Below are 24,047 nucleotides of genomic sequence, written 5' to 3' on the forward strand. Positions count from 1 at the left end.
TTTTGGATCATTAAACAGAACCGACCCAACGTCCGCTGACATAAAAGATCCAATTAGGGACTTGCTCGGAATAGGATAATAGGCCACTGGTGGGCAACTTCGGGGTCATCAAGACTCAGCAGCACCCTGGAGGGAAAAAAAAAGGGCTTGTGAGGTTTCGGAGAAAGAGAAATTTAAATGAGGTTTAAGCCGATTTCTGTGGTAGTCAATTGAGCAAATGATGTTTCAGTGGAAGGAAGGCACCTAATGATTATTATGTTTCTCAGCAAGTGACACTCCAGAGAAGCATCTTACTGTTGCTGATCAACAGACTGTAGTTCCTCTTACGAGCTCATAAAACAGTGGTAGGAAACCTACGGCTCACAAAATCATTTAATCGAGATCGCCAGGCAATTAAAACTCATTGACAAATATACCTGCGCATAGATGCTGCTTCGTTGGGAATTTCAAACTTGGAAACAACTTAACTAATGCACAACCACCAGTAGATGGCAGTGATGCTCCATTTTTGACATGAGATCAGCACAGTTTGAGCCTCTGGGAGAAAAGAAATGGCTGCGTTTTGTGCAACCGTCCTTTTTTTCAACTGCTGATTCTAAAAGAACAGGAAAAGGACAGAATCATTTTTTTTTTCATACTGAAAAGACAATCTGTTCTTTCTTTTCTAGATTCGGTATATATTAGGGGTGTGAATTGCCGAATACGATTCGATTTGTATCACGATTCATTGGTCACGATTCGATTCGATACCGATTAATCCCGATACAAATTTCTTAGTCAATTGTTGCGATTTTTTTTAATTTAAATTTAGAAAATGCTAATCAGTAAACTTGTACAGTGTAAGATTTGTATGAAAATGTATATTTATTTATCTGAAACTTCAGTCTTATACAGGTTGTAATCTGTTTCATGTTTGAACAGCATTAAAATAAAATATTAAAGCTTAATGTTCCATTAATATAATATTCTTCCATGCTTAAGGTGTGAAAGTTAGACGTTTTGGTGAATATTTTTCCATCAAAAATGGATATTTAAAAATCGATTCGGCCGCCTATTGAATCGATTCGAGAATTGTGCGATGTAATATCGCGATATTGCCGAATCGATATTTTTAACACCCCTTATATATATGTAATCATTGAACACAATATCTTGTGGGTCTAAAAAATGTCAAAATTCTGTAAAAATGCTGGCTGTGAATGTTAAAAAACTAACAAATAAATTAAAAAGTCCAGAAACATGCCCCAAATATTTCGGTACACATTCAGATCCAATGCGAGAACTAAATCTAAACTCAAATCTAAATAAATAATAATAAATAATAAATCAATCTAAAACTAAATCAAATCTGTGGTCGGAGATATAATTAATAAAATAAATGTCATTTTTAGGCGGAAGTATTTGTTTTTTTTTATAATTTGTTTCAATCAAACAATGATTTAATCAAAAATAATTCGCTAAATTAAAATTGTACAAAAATTATGTTTAAAGGGATGCTTTACTTATTTATTTAGCCCATTATAGCAATAAAAAGTTAATATTTTGTCTATAATTGATTTGATACTTTCATTATTTTTCACGTACAATTAGTACCTTTAAAAACACATTTTGCAACTTGCTGTCGACTGAAAATGACATCACAAGAGCTCAGGTAACCAATCACAGCTCAGCTTGTGAATGTCACATAACCAAACCGAGAAAACAGGTGAGCTGTGATTGGTCACCTGAGCCCTTGTGATGTCATTTTCAGTCGATGGCAAGTTGCAAAATGTGTTTTTAAAGGTACTAATTGTACGTGAAAAATAATGAAAATATTAAATATAAAATACTAATGTTTGACTGCCAAAAATGGCTAAATGAGTAAAGTATCCCTTTAACTGATAACATGTTTTGATCACATTCAAATTAATTCCAAATAAAATATTTAATTATAATGTAATGTAATACAGTGCTTCTCAGTTATTATTTTTATTGTTCACTCCCCACACCCCCAGAAAGAAGAAAATATTCTGAGCCCCCCAAAACTCTTAAATACTATCTGAACTCTTAAATACTATCATTTGTCTATAAAATTGTTGCAATTACACCATACCCCAGGCTTTAAGAAGGACTGATCTTAATAGTATATTTTAATATGTATTTAGTTAATTCAAATGATCAAGTATTTGAATAAAATGTGGCAATTCTTCAACTTAAAAACATACCTCATTATTATAATGTATTTGCGTGATATTTTACTGTGGGCATGTACCTAATGTAGTGTCCAGTGAGCGTATGTTCGACTATAGTTAAATGTGTTTGACTTTTTTTTCCCCCAGATAATTTTTTCATGAGCAAGCTTAATTCCTTTCTTGAGTGCTCTCGCTGTCAGAGCATTAAAATGTGAAAAAGAAGGAAGAAAGTTCAAGTTAGTTTCGCCTCGGGTTTGAGACGCTACGTCGGAGACATTGCAATCGAGACGACGAGATTTTTGTCGCGTAACGCTTGAGTGTATGAATATGGATCCCATTTCTAAGGCATTCCCCTCATTGCTTTTGTGCCTTCCCTCCAGATCACGTGCTCCCCCACAAGGGAGAAACAACCATATTGGACGCGAGACGGGATTTATGTCATTCGGGTGGAATTTAATTAAAACGTATACACGGTGCGTAGCTCAGGATACTCCAAGCTTTTCTTTATTATGCTCGGCCGAGGTGGGCTCTGTTTTGATCTGATTACAGTCCGGCCAGGCGGATATTGTTGTGATCAGATGCTAAAAATAAAAAATGAGATTCAACTCCTGCAAAGGTACACAGGCTTGACATATAAAACACCTACATTTGTTTTATTTATTTTACAATTTAAGGCACTTTACTGTGTATAACATTTCTGTGACCTCATTGGTGTCGCACCAAGCTATAAAAAAAGTCACTTTTTCATAACATGTCCACTATATAAGTATATACTAATAACATCTTATGTTTTAAAAAACACATTCATGCCTGCTTTTACAGTACTTTCTAAATAAAGTGCCTGTAATATCCCATCTCAAATCATGCTTTTTAAGTCATTCCCAGCACCCCAGATTTAGTAACCAAATATGCAAATACAAAATGTCAGCTGTGAATAATTATAGCAGAGATAGAGGACATTGGAAATTTAGCATTTGTGGGTTCAGTGTATAGCACATGTATGATTTACAATATATAAATGCCCTTTTCTTTGACCATAAATGACAAATGAGAATATTCATTCTAATTTGAATATATGTCACCATTGCTAAAATGTGATGGAAACTGCAATATTGTGTCTCTTTACTGCAAACTAAACACTGGAGAAAAAAAACAATATTCATGATTATGCTGATAATATATCATAGACAAGTGATTACAAAAATATTTTAATGTATATTATGTATTTAATATCAATATTCTATCTATTTTTGGCATCTTTACTAACATTTGATTTCTGTATTTTCCGCACTATAAGGCGCACCTAAAATTCTTCAATTTTTTCCAAAGCTGACCGTGCGCCTTATAATCCAGTGCGCCTTATTTATGGATCAATATTGAGCGGCAACAGGTCTTGCTGTCAAGACGCTGTCGGTGACCCTGCACGATCGGTGACGTGCATGCGCGGAAGATCCCGCCATCTTGGATCACTAGCTAATACTTTACCTCAGAGAAAATAATAAAACAGCTGTTTATTCATTTTGGGAGTGAATGGAGTTGTCAGAAAGCTGGTTTGTAATCTATTAATAAAGTTTGACTGACCTATCTGACTGTTTTGTTGACATTCCCTTTAGCGCAGCACCATCTAATGGATACATAACGTAACCCCAGCCTCTACTGTAGCGCCTTATATATGGGAAAAGTTTGAAAATATGTCATTCATTGAAGGTGCGCCTTATAATGCGGTGCGTCTTATAGTGCGGAAAATACAGTAAATTAATAAAAATTCTATAAATAATGTAAAACATCTTTTTTTTGTATGTAAACACAGACTATTTATTTCATATGAATTAATTTCATCATCTGTTCAAGCCGGATATTCAATCCACACCTACACATACTTCAACTTAACAAAATAAATTTGACAAAAAGGACATTTTAGCTTATTTTGCTTAAAATAAACAACATTTTGCTTAAAAAAAAAACAACAACAATGATGTGTTTCTTGTTTATTTAAGTCACACACGTTTTATGCACGCATTACAAAGTTTATTTTGAAATTTAGCAAACAAAGTTACATAAATTCCCCTCTCTGAAAGTAAAATTGTTAACCCTAACCCGTGCTTATAAGAAAAGAACTCACCTTGGACGGATTTATTAGGCAATATATTGTATGATGATGATGAGCCAGAACATGCTCATATTCCAGGCCTTAAATCATTTCAGTTACACTGAAATTTCCAAAATGGCTCCAAGTAAAAGATTTCTTCACACAAATGCTCGTTCCCACAGCGAATTTCTTTGCCAGCCTTACAGATCACAAGTTCACATTAGTGCTAAATGCAGCTTTTACACCTCCGTGTTCCACGCCGGTTTTAAATAACCTTAATGCAGAGGCGAAATGTGCAACAATTAAAAAAATGGGGGGAGAAAAGTTTCATCAGCGTCTCTTGAACAAACTTTCTGTTATGACCAACAAATTTTAAATGTTTTACCTGTTTTTTTTTTGTTTTGTTTTTTTTTTTGTTTTTTTTACATCTTTAACCACTTTTTGAAATGTGAAACATGATGAGGAAAACAATAAAATAAATCACTGGTTGCACTTACGTCAAAGGACCAACACGACACACCACACCAAAAACCAGATCCCCTATATTTCTGCTGCAGTACCCAGTTAACCTGTTAGAGGCAGTATGGTGCCACCGAGAATCCAGATTTCCAGAAAATAAGAGCAAAAAAGTAGAAAAGGAAATACAAGCTAAGCTAAAACGTACACTGCGATCACAAACAAAAGATATTATAGTCAAGGGAAGCTAATGAAAAGACAAAAACTTAAATTGAAAACACATTTTCGTTTGTAAAATAAAATAAAAATGAACATTCTTTTTTTTATAAAAAAAAAAGAAGAAGAAGAAAACTAACTGAAACTACAATTTACATGGTTTATAACGAACTAAAGTATAATTAAAGCTAAAATTTCCTTTTTTTGTCATTAATATTTGAGCTATCAGGGTTAAATTTACATGTATTTATTTTGGTATTACGGCTGAACCATAAGAAGGAAGGTCAAACAGTCATTTGGGAATTGTTATTTATTGTACTTTGTTATGCAATACTTAAAGGTACTAGAGAGGATCACGTGGCAAACAAGTTGCCCAACGGCCGTTTGTGGTTTTCTCGATAGTGCTCACGCGTCAATAACAAAGCACCTTCGAATATTCAATAACGAAGCACCTTCGTTATTGATTGGCTACAATCTCACATTCCCCGCCACGTCCACAATTTATGAATAATATATTTTTTTCTGGGGGGGCATAAGTACAAGTCTGCTACAGGGTGACAAAGCGATTTTTATGTAGTTGGACAATTTTATTTATTTTTTTTATTTTTTTGTAAAATCTCCTTGATACTTTTAAGTGACTTTTTTTTTAAATCTGGCAATCAACAAATATTTCATATATTTAAAAAAAGAAAAAAGAAAAAAACATTAAAAACAAAACTAAAATGAAACATAAAAAAAAAACAGACTTGGTCTAAAAACTAATTAAAACCAACTGAATTAAAAAAAAAATCTAAACAAAATTTATTTATTTATTTATTGATTGAATTATTTTTTATTTTATTATCTGTTCTCATTGCTGCTGGACATGTAAATTTCCCAGAGGGAGCCATCCCAAAGACATCCATAAAGTCAAGTCTAAGTCTAAGTCTAAAAATTCCCAAATTATTAAACCCTAACTCAATTTTTGTAATTCATGTCACAATCAATGAGCGTGTGGCTCTGCCCCAGTTTTATTCATCTTTAAAATTGTTGGCTTGATAGTTTTTCAGGGAGGAAAACAAATTCCACTGAACACACCCCACACCACAGGATAATCGCTCATTACAATCTCATCGAGATATTTGTTGACTTTGATTGCAAGGGTCCTTCTCAAAATTGTCAGTATGTGTGTACCCTGCTTAAAGGATTCTTTGCTGCTGAAAATAACTGGAAGGGAAATATTCACTTCAGCAAGAACTAAATGGAAAAAAATAAAATAACTAGATTTGGCAGGGAAGCTTAAGTGGGCCCCGTGACAGGATCTATTGTGTTATCTTCAGGGATTAGATAACGGGACATGTGTTGTGTAGGCTGCCTATTCAAAATCAATTTGGGTTTTCTCCAGTTCTTCGCTCTATTATTGGCTGCTGTATGTACCCACAATGCAGTTACGTGTCGCATTAGGCCCACTGTTTGCAGATTTGCACTAATGCAACATTCAGCGTTCTAAATATTTGTCCGTCACAGATGGCGGCCAATTTGAGTGTTGGCATGAATTAAACCGGAGGCCCTCTTCTTTCGTGTGTCGCTCTCACACACGAAATGGAGGATCAACGTGAAACTGGCAATTTTCTGGTCTAGGAGGTGGAATGTCAATGTGTAATGGTATTCCGCATCTCATTACTTTATTGTGGGATGGCGCGTCGCTGTGAGGAAGCACACAGATGATTCTTATTATGGCTTTTAGGTGGCAATTTTATGGGATCTCCGTGTTAAAAGCGAGAACAGACGAGGAACAGGACTCTTTTGGTAGCGTAACAACAAATTTTTGTACCACTGTGAACTGGCCTGCTTTGTGGAAACTGTGCTAACAGGGATGTCACGATAAGGGCAATATCGTGATATCGCGATATTAAAACTGCCACAATATCGTCGTCGTCATGTTCACAATATTTAAAAGGAACACATTTGTTAAAAAAGTCAAGTTGATTTCCATTTGTGCAGTTATAGCACCCTCTAGTGGCTGGTTTATTAGTGCAATTTAATTTTCATTAGGGATGTTTTGGCCTTCTATGTTTAAAATCTATGCTAATTGTCAGATGAAGGGGAACCTAATTTGCTTGTGAAGCGATCAATGTGTGCTTGCATTAGCAAGTAAGTGCCTCAATGTTGTTATTAGCGTTTGTAGGTGGTTTATATGCATTGCTGTTATGTACAAAAGCACAATATTGTTCTTTTTAGCATTAGCGCTGTTTTTTACAATATTGTGATCTTTTTTAAATATCGCCAATATCGCGGTAATTATCGTATTGTGACCTTCGTATCGTGATAATATCCTATCGTGATGTTTGGATATCGTTACATCCCTAGTCCTGACAGCTGCCAAATATCCCTGAATGACTCCTCTAAAGAGCAAACGTCTTCACCTTGATCCCCGTGAGAATACTCCGGCTTCTATTTTCAGTCACTGTGCTTTGACTGTGCCGCCAGTCAAAATGGGGCCGACGCTCCCTCGCTCTCTTCTGTCTATCTCTCTCCCTCCGTCCTTTTTTAATCTTTCTTCGCCTGCTGCTGGCCACTAATTGCCATCTTTGATTCGTTCGCCGTCAAAAATCCAAAGTTGCTGTTCAAGCTGACCTCCTAAATGTCATTTAAAGAGCTCGCTCGCTTGCTAATCTGATCATGACAATAACACGCCATTTCTCCTTTTTGCCCGTGGCAGCATCCTGTTTGCAGACATCGTCGGCTTCACCAGCTTGGCATCACAGTGCACCGCCCAGGAACTGGTCAAGCTGCTGAATGAGCTTTTTGGAAAGTTCGACGAGCTCGCGACGGTGAGTCTGTTTGTATCACCGCTCGTTTTCAGTGGCAGTGTTAGTAAGTATACAAATATGATTGTGTAGGGTGATCAAATGTCCAGGATTATCTGGGACAGTCCCCGTTTTGAGCTTCGCCAGCCCCATTGTTTTTCCCCACTTTTACATAGGTCTCCTCACAGCCAAGCATCCCATTGACTTTTTTTTATTTTATTTTATTTTTTAAGTCAAGTCAGCAAGCCAATTCTTTGGGCCATATGTATGTCAACACAGTTGTCATAGCGATTCATGTGATAAAAAAAAAAAAAAAAAAAAAAATAGTAATTTAACTGTTAAATTCCTTCCTATTTACTTCCACATCAACGTTTGTGTTCTCATTCTCATTAGTAGGGATGGGCGAGTAACGATACCAGGTATCGGGTGTCGGGCCGATACCAGCCTTTTTTTCAAGTACTCGTGATGCAGACGAGTACAAGCGACCGATGGCAGAGGGGGAAGACGTTAAGTGAGTCCTCCTTGTCTGTGATTGGCGCTAGCTTGCAGCAGTTTTTCACCAAAACTTCACCGGTTTGGAAATACTTAAAAATTGTGAATCTTAAACTAAAAGATCCTTTTTGTGTTTTATTTTGAGCGTTAAGACTATTGAAGAGTGACTGTGCTGTTTTTTTTTGTCAAAATTAAAGGAAATATATTTGTTTAAAAATATCTTTTACTGATTTTTTATTTATTTGTCAAAATGTACTACTGGTATCGGCAGTTGGTATCGGTATCGGTGAGTACTGAGAGTCTGAGTATCGGTATCGATCTGAAAAAAAGTGGTATCGAACATCCCTACTCATTAGCATCGAATTGCTAACAGGCGTTTTTTCGTCATACCGGTGTCGGTACTAGATGTGATCGGGCTGCCAGATGGTATCGAGGGTCTCCTGACGAACACGTCCCGCTACAGGATTGGCTGGAAATGACCCAGTTGACATCAAACATTGGAAAGAAAATATTAAATATGACATTTAAATAACAAAATGTACAGACTGAAATTGTAAAAACGTAAGTAAACCTAAGAATATAACCGCAAAATAGATTGAATAAAGGATAAATACACAAAATAATTGTTTCAGTTGTAACAAACATTGTCATTTAATGTGTTCCTATTATCATTAAGACTTTTTGTTTTTTTGTTATTGTGACTGATTTGTGAACATCTAAAAAAGAAACCAAACCGAAGCTAACTTTGTTAGCGCTGCTGTACTGACGTAACCGGCAAGCGCGAAGGCGCTTCAATCTATTTTTTTTTCCTCACTCTTAAAGTATCACGCTTTTATATTTTTAGGTTTATTTATGTTTTTTTTACAATTTTAGTCCATACATTTTGTTATTTTGAGCAATTGTAAACGGACCATCACCGGACAATACTGTAGTGTGACGTCATCGGCAGGCGACCCGATACAATCTGGCAGCCCGATCACATCTGGTACCGACACCGGAACTATTGTAGAAGTACTTCCTGATTTTGTGTCTAAGAATCATGGGACACATAGTCCAACTAGCCAAATGCTGCGGTTGCTGCTGAGACCCAACACAAGCTGAGCTTTTCTGGCAACATATTTCCAATGTTACAATGAGGAACTGTGGTTCAAGGTCAGCAGCACAGCCGGCTTCCAATAGCTGCCAGGACCGAGCAAAAAAGTTTGGATCATGGTGAGTGCATTGCTTGTTTAGAGCTGTTGAACTGTCAACAAAGATAGCATTTAGCATTAGCTAAAAACACAACCACTGGTCATCAGATTGACTAGCCTGAATTTCTCATTAATAGTTCCTGGTGAGAATTTATTGTATAATTAATTCTTAGTGAAACTGTTGTGTCCCAGTTTTTAATTTTGAGAATCCGGTCACCCTAACTATGTGTACAGTACAAGGGTGAGAATATCGTTGCTTGCTTCAAGCTGTGTATTTTTCACTGGCAGTGGATGTTTCCTGTAAAACTGACACAAAACAAAAGAGAATTAAACATTGTGTTTCCAAACACCAAATGTTCTACCAAGGCATACAATTTCATCTACTGAGAGTCCACTAGCTTAATGCTAACACATAAATCAAAACGCCATATATGGGCTATTGGACATTAGCATAGGTATTTCTGTAATGATAAACATTCAAACATCTGCTACCTGAAGAGGGTGTCGAGTCCAACATTTTCTTTACGATAATATGTGAACAACTGTGATGTCGCTCTAAGTCGACAGTAAGTGGCAAAATGGCCGCCCCATGTGTTGGATAAAAACAGATGGCTTTTGCCGCAAGCTTTTTGGTGTATTCGACTTATGAGGTTTCACTCAATAATAATAAACACTTCAATCGTTCACATCATATTTTTTCATAAATGTAGCATGGCCCTCGGCAGATTTTCTCAAAAGTGAAATGACCCCTGATAGGGAAACGCTTCCCCACCCCTGGCGAGTGCAACGCTCTTGGCTGTCAGCTCAGCGTGGTGTCACAGTGAATACTGGAAGGCCTTATGATGTGTAATGTGATTACTGAGTTCTTCATTTGAGGAAGACTCTAATCTAGTTCATGCTCGCCCCAGGCTGATTTTTTTTTTCCTCCATGCTGGCTGTGCGAAACGATTGAATGGAGTTGCAACTCCAGCTCCACCCATTTGTAAATAGTTGACTGGAAATCTGCACTCACTCAAAATGACTACTTGATTTTACTAACATTTTGAAGTGGGGCAGTTATATACGCTATATTAATGAAAATCACGCGACAACATGGAAAGCCACAATCTGTCTTTTAATACATGTTGGACTCAATGTGTAATTTGGCTTGCTTGGCTGAGTTGTATTTTAATTTGCTTGTTTACATGCATCCGTACATAGAAATGACTAAGACTTAATTTACACTGAAGTGGCGCAATTCCATTTTTTTTTTTATGTGTTCCAATTGGGATATGTGTCATGACAACACTTAAGTAAAAGAAGAAGAAGAAAAAAAAAGCAAACCCACACAAGCACAGGAAGACGTGCAAACTCCACACAGGAAGACACTGATTCAAACCTCCAAACTCAGAATTGCGAGGCAGGCGTGTTAAACACTAGTTTACTGTTCCACTAGCTTAAATCAATGCTTCTCAAACATGGCTCCCTCTAGTGGCATGCAAAAGAATCCTTGCCAAAAAGTACAGTTCAGTTGTATGTAACTTATTGGTACAAAACATTTGCACTTAATCTTTTAGAAGTGAAATTTTATCCATCCATCCATCCATCCATTTTCTGAACCGCTTGCCTCACAAGGGTCGTGGGGGGTGCTGGAGCCTATCCCAGCTGGCTATGGGCGGGGTACACCCTGAAACTGTTTGCCAACCAATCGCAGTGAAATTTGATTTCAGTTTAATTTGTAATTATTTTTAATTAAACCATTATTTAAATAAAATTGTTATATTCCTACTTATGCCTACTCCTCTTATAGGATTTTTTATGTTTAAATTTTGGTCATGTTGGTAGTACTTGGAGAGCTAGGTATTAGTAGCAAATAAAAGTGAAAATAAAAATGCATATAAATAATATAATTTCAAAATAAAAAAAAAATAAAAAATAAAAATAAAAAATAATTGAAAAATAAAAATAAATAAAAATTAAAAATAAATACAAAACGAGATTAAAAAATAATACCTATAAAATACATGTGGAAATAAATACAAAAATAAAAAGATTAAAAAATAATAATAAATATTAAAATAAATGTGGAAATACAAAAATAAAAATATCACTCATTAGATAATAATATTCTGCTCTTGTAGTTACCAGTATTTATTTATTTCATGCTGCAGACAATGTCAGCATGAAATACGTCATGAAATGTCATTCAAATGAGGGGGCGGTCCTAAGTTGTTTTTTGTGTGTGTGTGTGTTTCTGGAATTGTTTACATGTTTGTATTGACAATAGATTCGATGCGTTAGAGCTTGTCATCCGATGTCATAGCCTGGCCCCGACCCGAAGCTCCCCCTCACTCTGATCCACTTGGGCAGGAAGTGGCAGCTAGCGGTGACTCATCATAGCGGCGGTCATTTTCTCTCATTTTTTTTCTTTTCTTCCGAAGAGCGGATGATGGCACATGGCCACTGGGCGTCATCTCGTAATAGCATTCCAGCACCAACCCCACACCACCTGTCCACTCTCTGGACCAGTGCAAGCTGTATGGGACGCGGGCCAGGAACACAAAGTCCTCCTAAGGAGGCTTCATAATGCACACCATTCTTTTGGATGTTTCTCATCTCTAATTTGTCACAATATATTTTGGATAGAAAGAAAAATTGCGGGAAACACTATGTACTATTTCGCAAGTCTGCCTCGTAGTTATGAGGTTTGACGTTCGAATGTCCGCCGGCCTTCCGTTGTGGAGTTACAAGAACAAATTTTACTGCTTTCTGAGTCATCACTGCAATTCCTTGTCTGATTAAGGCCACTAAACAAACATTAGTGTTCCAGAATTTTAGCCTCTGTTAAATTCCGACTAGGTCTTCCTGTCCCATGGGAAAAGAATACATAAAAATTGGGTTTCCAGGAAACCCACTCACACTGATAAGTGTCGGCAGTTTGATTCCCACCACCCACTTGAACGCAAGCTGAGAGTAATTATAACTCTTCAGCGCCGTCGCCAGAATCTGCTGACTGCTGCTGAGACGGAAGATTAGCGCCGTTAACACCTCAAGAAAGCTTTGGGACTTTACCGCTCTCGCCCCAAAAAACTCATCGTTGAACAAAACACCCCATTCCTGTAACACAATAAATCTCAAGTTGTGCCGTCGTCCATCAAGTGAGGACAGCTAAGAGATGGTGGTTGATTTGCAAGCGTGCAAATTGACACCCCAACTGGTCCCCTCACTCGAGAAACACTTCCACTCCTTGGCTGAGTCTGCAGCAGGCTGTGTCGCACCCAAAACAACAGCTTCTGTGCTGAAAGGCGTGCTCGTTGCAACTTTAACACTGTAAAAAATGGCCGTGAAATTTACAATGAAATGCTGTAATATAATGACAGAAAATGTAAATGTACAAACGCAATAATCAGTTGCATATCGCAGTTTGTGAAGGCAAAATTAGCATTTTGAAAAAAAAAATTATTTGCCAATGTTACGTTTAGCGGGGTTGTCGGCATTCGTTGAATATAACTAATAAAGAAACTTTTAAAATGAAATAATCAGTAACTTCTTAAGTTACTTATATGTTTTGTTCAGGGCTGATACCGATGCTGATTATTTGTAGTCAAGGAGGTCGATAACCAAAATTTGAAGCCGATATTAAATTTCAGTAAAAAGAGGGGCAAGAATATACATCCATCCATCCATTTTCTTAACCGCTTGTTCCTCACAAGGGTCGCGGGGGGTGCTGGAGCCTATCTCAGCTGGCTCTGGGCAGTAGGCGGGGGACACCCTGGATTGGTTGCCAGCCAATCACAGGGCACACAGAGACAAACAGCCATCCACGCTCACAATCACACCTAAGGACAATTTGGCGTGCCCAATTAACCTGCCATGCATGTCTTTGGAATGTGGGAGGAGACCGGAGTACCCGGAGAAGACCCACGTGGGCACGGGGAGAACATGCAAACTCCACCCAGGAAGGCCGGAGCCCGGACTCGAACCCGAGTCCTCAGAACTGGGAGGCGGATGTGCTGGGAAGAATATTGGCGTCAATTTTTTTAAAATACAAATGTTAATCTTGACTTTGTTGCAATGTCTTAAAGCATTTCTGCTTATTGAACATTTTTTCAGACTTTTCAAAATGTAGCTTTTTTTTTATTTTTTTTTTATCTTAGACATTATACTTCAAGCGACGAGGATGGAACTGGCAACTAGTCCCAGGTGTCCCCCGCCTACTGCCCATAGCCAGCTACGATAGGCTCCAGAACCCCCCGCGACCCTAGTGAGGAGCAAGCGGTTCAGAAAATTGATGGATGCATGGACAATATACTTCATTTTAATATTTAAAAAAAAATAAAAAATGTTCAGGGAGCTCCCAAGGTTAGTATTAGTATGTTTTTAACTCATTCACTTCCATTGACGGAAAAAGACGTCAAATGATGCATTTATGGGCTGGCAGTGAATGTGCTAAAAGTTAAATGGACACTTAAAGAAGTAAATACCATAGCTTTGTTTTTTCCTAAAAAATAAAAATAAAAATAAAAAAAAATAAAAAATAAAAATCTTAAAACTCTTTGACTGCCAGACGTTATCAAAAACAAACAAACAAACAAACAAACAAAAAACCCAGTGCCAGCCTATTTCGAGTATTTTAACTCATCTTTCAAGGCAACAAGAATATAGTTTGTTTTTACTACATATACAGTGTGGGTACTAAATGAAAGATCGCATTCCATTCATCGTAATTTTACTAATCATTATTAACCGTCTTTGGCAGTCAAAGAGTTAATCTCAGGAAACTATTTATTTAAATTTTCAGTTAACTTAATGTGATGCTGCTGACCCTGGACACCTTCTAAATCTTTTGTTTTTGTTCAACAATAAAACAAAGAAATGTGACAGTTTAAAATCAAGTACTAAGCAAAGTAACTAAGTAACTTTTTCAAGGTGACTGTGGCAGCACAGGTCTATATAGGCGCATGCACATTATCATCGCTTGCCTCGTTGTCGTGGTTCTCGTGTGTCTTTTTTTTTTTTCTCTCTCCTGTCATAACACCTCCGTGCATCACGGCTTCCAGACTCCTCCGCTTCTTGTTTCGCAGCTTCTTGATTGACACGCAGCAGCCTACTTCCCTCAACGGCGTCTGTTATGTCCCGTGGTTCTCTCTGCACTCCCTCTCCCAGCTCTGTCTCGCGCTTCCATTTTTAGATGGCTCAATGATGGATCCATCGACTGCCTTTTTTTCTCTTTGAATGGGGAAGAGTCCCCTCGCACTTAAAACAACTTGAGAAATTCTCACCATTGTTATTGTTTGGCATTTTTCTACAGTGCATGTAGTTTCACAATGACATGGCAGTATGGCAACTCTAAAAATAGAAAAAATATATATACTGAGTTGGACTCTTACAAGAATAACTTAAAATATATGAAAATGTCATAATTTTATGTGATTTTTTTCCCCTCTAGATAATGTCATACTCTTACCAGAACGTATATAAATCAGACGCTTTAAAAAAAAAAAACATTTTTTTTTTTTTTTTTTTTATGCAAGAAGAAAGTCAATTATTAGTTAAGGAAAACAAATTCAGAATCTTCTGAAAACAAAAGTCTTAAAGGTGCATTGTGCCGTTTAAAAAGGTAATGTTAAAGCTTTTTTTTTTTTTTTTTTACACATCATGCATGCTCAACCAATGCCCAAATAAGTACAAAGCTCCCTGACTGTTTTACTCTAACTGCACCTATCAGCTTATATCTTCACTTTAAAGAAGAGTGTGCGGACCCTGCTCACTCCACCGTTTCTTTGGGGAGGGGCGGAGTTTTTCTTACCTCATTTGAAGTCATGTCTTCGTTTGTCAAATGTGGCTGTCACTTTTAAGATTATGCACGTACTCGTACGGGCACCATGAATGAGCCTGACAAATGCTGCAGTTGCACTTTGGGCCAGAGGTGGCAGTCGTGAGTAAAAAAAAAAATGACCTCTTATGACGGTTAATCAATAGACGAATCATAAAAGGGTACTATCATATTCTTCTGAAAGTAACATTGTAATCTTGTGGAGAAAACTCCTATGAGAATAAAGTCCTACTGTAATAACAAATGGGTAGTATTTAAAAATAAAAAACAGTAGTACAGGTAAAGAAGTTACAACGTAACAAATTCTTATTCTTAAAAAAAAAAAACAAAAAGAAATGTATTGTGCCCTGCGATTGGCTGGCAACCCGCCTACTGCCCAGAGCCAGTTGAGATAGGCTCCAGCACCCTCCGCGACCCTTGTGAGGAATAAGCCGTCTAGAAAATGGATGGATGGATGGAAATTTATTTAATTCTTGCAAGTTACAAAAAAAGTTACATTCCCAAAAATAGTCTAAATCACACCCAAGTTTTAATCCTGCAAGAATTAAGAATTAGGTTTTTTGTTTGTTTGTTTTTTTCCGCTCTAAGAAAGTTGTGAAAACAGAAAGTTGAGAAATGGGTGCACTTTTTGAGCAAAACAGGAACGTAATAGGACAAAAGTACACTGTAATCTAATCGTGTCATCGAATGCAAATATTTTGGCTGCGAGTGTTTTGTTTTGTAGATAGATGTGATGTTGCAAGAGTAAAAAAAATAAAATAAAAAAAAACATAACATGAGAATTTTTTTGTAGAATTCTTGCAAGATTAGTCAAATGTGAAAAAAGGTTAATTAATACATTTATAGTGTTACAAGAAACAAAATATATAGTGGCAATAGTAGCAAAAAAAAAAATAATCCACACATCCTGACATTATGATTGTTGACATTCCTCATCTTCAAGCATGTGTATATTTTCTCATCATACAATTCTGACCTTATTCTTGTATGATTCCAACTTCATTTCTCATAGCATCACGCCGTCAATAGCGTGGCTGTGCCAGTATCTGAAATGTGTCGTGTAAACAGAACCCAACTACTCTAATGCGGTTTGCCGCGCGAGCAGATGCGAGGATCACCGCTAAGTCCCACCCCCGTTCCCGTAAGGCGACGGTGTGCTCGCTGCTCTGCGTTGTGCCGACTGGAGATCCGCTCAGACCAAACAAGCTCATTTTAGATTTTAACAGTGTCCCAAATGATGAATAAGTATTACAGTCAAAGCTTTTATTACATCCAAAATCTGACATTTTTTCCTGGTAACTTCTGAATGTTCAACATAAACATGATTTTGCATCATTTGTCATTGAGGTTATAAATCTGGAGTGGGTTTGATGCTTAACATGGTTGTCATGAAAATGAGCCACTGCTCACCCCGCACACCTGTAGAGCGGGTTGTGCCAACGCAACAATGGCTTTTGTTGCCATGGCGATGAAAGGTGGAGCAAGGTAGAGACAAGACGTGTGACCTGCCAAGTGCCTGTGAGACAAGAAAAGCTTTTTGGATTGCATTTTCACTCGTGGAAGCAGCACTTCGTCACTAGTAGGATAGTTATCAGAGGGTAATGCTATTCTACGTTAGCGATGCAGCTCTGCTTACCTTTGGACTTAAAGATGATTGTGCTTTCCTGTTGCCTGGTGGCCAGACTTCGCCCATTGCTTGGAAATGTTTGATCTGCTGCCAGCTTACCTGCCAAGTCATTATTATTATTATTATTATTATTATTATTATTATTATTATTATTTTATTATACATCCATCCATCCATCCATCCATCCATTTTCTGGTCGCGGGGGGTGCTGGAGCCTATCACAGCTGGCTATGGGCAGTTGGTGGGGTGCACCCTGAACTGGTTGCCAGCCAATAGCAGTATTATTATTATTATTATCATTATTATTATTATTATTATTATTATTATTATTATTTTATTATCCATCCATCCATCCATCCATCCATTTTCTGGTCGCGGGGGGTGCTGGAGCCTATCACAGCTGGCTATGGGCAGTAGGTGGGGTGCACCCTGAACTGGTTGCCAGCCAATAGCAGTATTATTATTATTATTATTATTATTATTATTATTATTATTATTATTATTATTATTCCTAACATTATTTTTTTAAAGCAACAATGTGTAATTAAAAATATGGTTTTTGGTGTGCAAAAAAATGGAGATGTATTTCAATTTAATTTTCTTCCCCATTTTTAAAAATTCAAATCACATTTTTCTTCCTTCAAATAGAAAAAAAAAAACATCAAATATATCTCAAAATATTGTAATTATTTATTTTAGGGGTGCACCGATCGATCGGCCGCCTGATTTATCAGCCCCGATTTCCTTAATTTTTTATTTTTTATTTTTTTTTTGGGGGGGGGTCGGTGATCGGCCGATCCCTTAAAAATAAACCGATCTTTTCCACCTCTGTCATCTCTCTCCTCAGAGGCCTGAAATAGTATCCTCTTTTGATGAGATGCTTTTATTAGGCTTTTATTTTAGATAAATACTTCATGTGTAGTTAAAACAAACTGATTGATTTCACAGATATTGTTCAGATATTGTTTTTTTTTTGTTTTTTTTTTATTTATTTATTTTTTTTTTTAAACAAGATTGGTACACTGAAGGTGGCTTCTTATTATGAGAAAAAATCGGATCGGCAAAAATCGAGATTTTGGTGCACCTCTAATGTATGTATTTATGTATGTATTTATTTATTTATGTATGTATTTATTTATTTATTTATTTATTTAATCCATATGTATACTTTTTTCTCTCAAAAATGAGACACTGCATATGCTTATCAATGGATAGTGATGACATCAGAAAAGCACTATTTTATTTTTTTTTTAAACATAAATTGTTAATCAGGTCCCATTTGTCTTGACACTTTCAACTACAGTATGTGTCAAACTAAGTGGCCCAGAGCCATCGGAGCGTGAACGATCCGATTTAAATTCATGTGCAATATCATCAACGTGATCGCGCGAGATGCACGTTGCGGATGAACTTCCCGCTTGATGCTTGGCGAGCAAATTTAGCCGACGGAAGACCCTACTTGCTTTGATCGCATTCAGGGAAATTGACATCCAAGTCAAACCACAGCGACGGTCAAAGACACGCTTCCATCCTCGGGCGCTTTCCAACCTAAAGTTGGAGGATGTTGTGGATTTGGAACAAATAACAACATATCATCGGTGACTCATAGCACTGCTGCTGCTGTCATCTCCTCATATTTGTGTGTGCGCGTGCGCTTTTTTTGACAGCTTGTTTGTTTCTTGCTTTGTGTTAACATCATTGTTGGGGTGCTCATTTGCAGCAATATGCATATGGATCGTTATGTGTGTGTGTGTATATGTGAGGCTCCAGGTTCACATCTGTGGAAGTGCACTATTATGATTGCGATAATTAACACCTAATTGAGGAAAACAAACAAAAAAAAGGGCAAACGTGTGCTTTTTCTTCACGTCTTCCCTCGATTAAACCATACGGTCCGCCCTCCTTGGGTCACGTGACGTGCGGTAATCTCGCTCGGGTTCTCAATCAGATCCTAAAGCCACAGTGCAGATTAGCACAGGAAAAGTACAGAGTGGCAGACTTTAAGCACCGGGGCTTTCCCCCCAAGCTCGCCACAGCCTCGCTTCGTTGCCATAGCGCCATCTGTTACTGATCCACCACCTGACCCGAGATAGCCAAGAGGCCCGATTGGCTCGCTGACAAATCTGTTTGAAAGCTGGATTGGAAACGTACTGATGAATTGCTCTTACACTGGCGGACTGTTTATAAACCAATTGTAAAGAACACCCCAAGACATGAATTTGCAACGATAAACATGATTCAAAAAGCTCATAGCCGAGAAATTATGTAACAGTGATGCTAATTTACATAATAACCAGCCCCGCATTGAGTTTCTTCACACATGACGTGATCAGCTTGCATGAGCAGAGAGCCAGCGCCACTTTCAAGTGACTACACTGTCCAGAACATGGGCACCAAGTGGGAAAGTATTTCATGCCACTATTGTGTTGCTGTTAAGCCTCTCAACAGTAATTGGGAATCATAATCTTTTTTTTTTTTTTGGACAAATATTATGGACCAATCATAATCAATTAATGTTTTGTGCAGATCAATCAATCAATATTCACAAAACAGGTGTTATTGGAATGGGAATTTAATAAGGATTCCAAATCAGTCATCATTTAAAAATTGGGGCAGATTGATTAATTTAGTTGACTTTGTGGATCACATGACCATAACAAAATTTTTCAGGAAGTATACGCTCATAAAATATAATCACTGATGAATTCTTTTGTGAAGATTGAACCGGTAGTTCCTGAGATACTAGGTTTCAAAGGAAGGTGGCCACGCCCCTTTTTTTTTGTGCTGAAATTGACAAAATTCAACAGGCCTTAGCTCACTTACCGCTGCTCCGATTCATCTAAAATTTCAAATTTAGTGTTGTGCCATCACAATCCACAAGTACACCAAGTTTCATTAAACTCAAAATCTGCTTGGTTAAAATTAAGATTTTTTTTGGGGGGGGGGTTAACACACGGAGCAAATAATATTTACATTTAGTGAGAACAAAAATCTTAACCGTCTACATCAATGCCAAGAAAGTTCAGGCAAGGCAGAGTCATTTATACAGCATCTTTCATACACAATGTTCTTCAGGCAAGAAAAGACACGACACCTGAACGTGTTTAAAAACACAACAGCTAACCACATTCCGAAGCAGAAAACATAAACTGTCGATATTAACTCATTCACTCCCAGCCATTTTCACAGAAGCAGTCCCGTTCGCTCCCGACTGTTTTACTGGATTTTGACTGATTTTGCAAGGCCCACAGAATATTGTGTTCTATTGCTATAAACGCATGGAACCTGCAAAAGAAAGATTAAAGTCTCTTCTTTCATCAGGAAAAAAAAGTATGTTTCTATCTGTTTCCGTTTTGCAGCAATTAGCAATAGAAGAGAGCTAAGTTTCATCGGTTTTCACAAATCTATTCAAAATTGTAAGTAATTGAGCTTTTTTTCTACATGGCCCTGGTTGATCTCCTTTGCTCTGCTGCCACCTGCTGGCCGTTTGTGTAATAACTACCATTTCTGCAACCGTTCTTTGCAGTTGAGAGGCTGCATCAAAGCCTTCTGTATGCTCTAGCATAAAAAAAACAAACCAAAAAAACGTATATATACGTCTTTGGGACACTTAGAACATTAAAAAAACGTATTTACATGTTATTGGGAGCAAATGAGTTAAACACATTAACAGAGGACTTTGAAAACATTTCACTTCCATTGGGAGTTTATTCCATTTGTGTGCAGCATAACGGCTGAATGCCACTTCACCATGTTTGCTTTGAACTCTGGTCTCCACTAAATGACCCGAGACTGCGGAGAACTGAGGCAAGATTTCTTCTTTGCAAGTCTAATTGTTCATTAACTAGGTCATTCATGAACCAAGGACCCAGTATATCTTAACTGGCCTGTTTAGTTGTCTTTGTAAGCATCCCCGGAATGAGCCACACTCGCAGACAAACATGGCACACGAGTGTCACTATCACTGCAAACCGCTCGTCGCCACAACGCACGTTAAAAATAGCCCGTCCGTCTGCCTCGTCGTGCGTTCCCCGCTCCCTCCGACGTGCATAATTATGAGTCTTTGTTGTTCTTCGCATGCACGGCCAGTGATCCCATTACCTCCATGGAGACAATGAAGGGGTTGTGAGCGACGGCGTCAATGGTAACCCGCTTCCCCTGCCTGATCCGCTCCCATAATGGCGCTTTGTATTCGCCGGCCCTCTGTTTTCCATGGAGGGACCACTCTTTACCATGTTGGAAACGCAATATATCCATATATCGAAACCAAATATACATATCTCATTTGCATAATATGTGACACGCCTTAAGCATTGCGGGGTTACTGTGACGAATGATCAAATCTTCCCGAAGATTATGCACGATTATACCCGATATATATATGCCGCTATTGTCCCGATGACAGTGTGTATTTGTCATGTGTGTTGCTAGGAGAACCACTGTCGTCGGATTAAGATTCTGGGGGATTGTTACTACTGCGTGTCTGGCCTGACGCAGCCCAAGACGGACCATGCCCACTGCTGCGTGGAGATGGGACTGGACATGATTGACACCATAACGTGAGTAATCTGATGGTCCGGCCGTCCCAATTTTTTTTTTTATGGTGCTAGTCTTCATTTGGGCAGCCAATCACAGATCACATATACACAGTAAATTCTGCAGAGTAAATTTGACTCTATTTAGAGTGGGACCAAATAGTCTCAGTTTTAGAGTGATATTTACACTTGGAAGAGAGTTAAATAAAAAATTGGGGGGAAAAAGTCACTCAAGGGTCGAGGAATGAAGTCACGACATTCAGCTTGGGAGACTGCTGATCTACTCCCTGATCTTATGTCGCTCATGTCACCTGGAATTCTCGTAACTCCAAGACCAAAAACAATGTGTTTGGTCTCCTCTTGTATATAAGCAAACTGTAGGAGGGGCATAGCTCAGGTGGTACTGTGGCAGTCTCCCAAGCTGAAGGTCATGAGTTCGTTCCTCAAACCTTGAGTGACTTTTATTTTTTTCAAATTCTTTATTTAACTCTTTTCCAAGTGTAAATATCACTCTAAAACTAAGTCTAATTGGTCCCACTCTAAATAGAGTTAATTTACCATTTAATAATAATATCCATCCATCCATCCATCCATTTTCTTGACCGCTTATTCCTCACAAGGGTCGCGGGGGCTGCTGGCGCCTATCTCAGCTGGCTCTGGGCAGTAGGCGGGGGTAACCCTGGACTGGTTGCCAACCAATCGCAGGGCTTAATAATAATAATAATAATAATAATAATTTAGTATAGGGCGGCACGGTGAGCAAGTGGTTAGCACGTCCCCCTCCCAGTTCTGAGGACTCCTGTTCGAGTCCAGGCTCCGGCCTTCCTGGGTGGAGTTTGCATGTTCTCCCCGTGCCTGCGTGGGTCCTCTCCGGGTACTCCGGTCTCCTCCCACATTCCAAAGACATGCATGGCAGGTTAATTGGGCGCTCCGAATTGTCCTTAGGTGTGCTTGTGTGCGTGGATGCTTGTTCGTCTCTGTGTGCCCTGCGATTGGCTGGCAACCAGTCCAGGGTGTCCCCCGCCTACTGCCCAGTACCAGCTGAGATAGGCGCCAGCACCCCCCGCGACCCTTGTGAGGAATAAGCGGTCAAGAAAATGGATGGATGGATGGATGGATGGATGGATGGATGGATGGATGGATTTAGTATACAGAATTTACTGTGTTGACAAAAAAAAACAAAAAAACATTCAGAGTCAGATTCCCATCTCAGGGCGATTTAGAGTCTTTAACTCGTTTACCGCCAAAAACGTTTAATGGCGTATGCTAAAATCCTAATGAATGCCGCCATGAACGTTAATTGACGTTTACTAAGGTTTTGTTTTGTTTTTTTTCTCAATAGGCAGTCTTGTGCAGCACTGCCTGCTCAATGGGTTGTGGAATCAAAAACACCCACTAATGATGGCCAGCAGATAACAGCATTGTATTTCTTTTAAATGGGCTCACGGCATATGAAATTACAATGAAACACGACTGATATGATGAAATTGAACATTTTCAAGGATGACGTGAATAATCAAAGCCTTTGTCACATTAAATCAAATTCACAGAGCGTCAATAAAAAAAAAAAGTGTCTAAGTCACTGTTGTGCAAAAAAGGTATCTTTTCAATGTCACTCAAATTACCTATTTTCAAATGGTGATTACTAAAGAACAGAATAAGGTAGAAACATACTTTTTTTCATGTTTATGTAGTCATAGCGCATAATATTTTGTTTGTCTTGAAAGATGAGTGAAAATGTGTGAAATCGGCTGGCACTGTTGGGGTTGATTTTTGGATAATGTTTGGCAGTCAAAGAGTTAAGTACTTGTATAACTATATTTCAGTATCATTGTCCAATTGGAGTAGTACTAGTATGTCTTGTCAGATTGCATTTGAAAACTATAATCCCCGGAGTTTAAACGTGCACTTTCTCATTGGATCTCCTCCATATCCAGCGTGAAGGACAGAAAAAGATCATTTCTAATTTGATACGTTCATGACTTGATTTGAGTCCGACTATGAAGATTTGGACCTTGATTAAAGTTGCCGTCTTCTTTTTTCGTCACGTCTATTTTAGGATTGAAAAGCAAATTATAGCCCATTTAAAGACATTTAGTCCGTGTCCAGGTCTGGAAAAATTCTTTTCAAGTCTTAGAAAGAAGAGGAAAAACAGCGTTATTGATGGTAACTAGGGGTGTTAAAAAAAATCGATTCGGCGATATATCGCTATACTACATCGCGCGATTCTCGAATCGATTCAATAAAAAAAAAACGATTATTTATTTTTTTTATTTTTTTAAGAGCTCAGAATTGTTCATTCGGTAGTCTTACCGATTCAACGTCTTATCATCATTGCCTTTTTTGTGTGTGTGTGTGAATCGATTTTTAAACTTCCATTTTTAATGGAAAAATATTCAACAAAACGTCTGACTTCGGGTTAGGATTCACACCTTGAGCATGGAAGAATGTTATATGAACGGAACATTACGCCTTCATATTTTATTTTAATGCTGTTTAAACATAAAACAGATTACAACCTCTATAAGACTGAAATGTCAGATAAATAAATAATACATTTTCATATAAATCTTACGCTCTACAAGCTTACTGATTAGTATTTTCTAAATTTGAGTGAAAAAAAATCGCAACAATCGACTTATAAATTCGTATCGGGATTAATCGGTA

General features: G+C 37.9%; 1 protein-coding gene across 3 annotated transcripts in view; it reads left to right on the top strand.

Moving 5' to 3' along the window:
- The window catches only part of LOC144017996 (adenylate cyclase type 1-like), a 63,503-nt gene that overhangs the window by 15,342 nt on the left and 24,114 nt on the right, over window positions 1-24,047 (top strand). For all 3 annotated transcript variants that reach the window (XR_013283319.1, XM_077520062.1, XM_077520050.1), the window contains exons 4-5: window positions 7,634-7,745; window positions 21,277-21,404. Coding sequence is in view for 2 of the 3 variants with exons in the window: in XM_077520062.1 (XP_077376188.1) it covers window positions 7,634-7,745; window positions 21,277-21,404 (240 nt within the window). In the remaining variant the exon portion in view is untranslated. The remainder of the gene's footprint in view (window positions 1-7,633; window positions 7,746-21,276; window positions 21,405-24,047) is intronic.

The sequence above is a fragment of the Festucalex cinctus genome, chromosome 1 (assembly GCF_051991245.1).
Source record: "Festucalex cinctus isolate MCC-2025b chromosome 1, RoL_Fcin_1.0, whole genome shotgun sequence".
Taxonomy (NCBI): domain Eukaryota; kingdom Metazoa; phylum Chordata; class Actinopteri; order Syngnathiformes; family Syngnathidae; genus Festucalex; species Festucalex cinctus.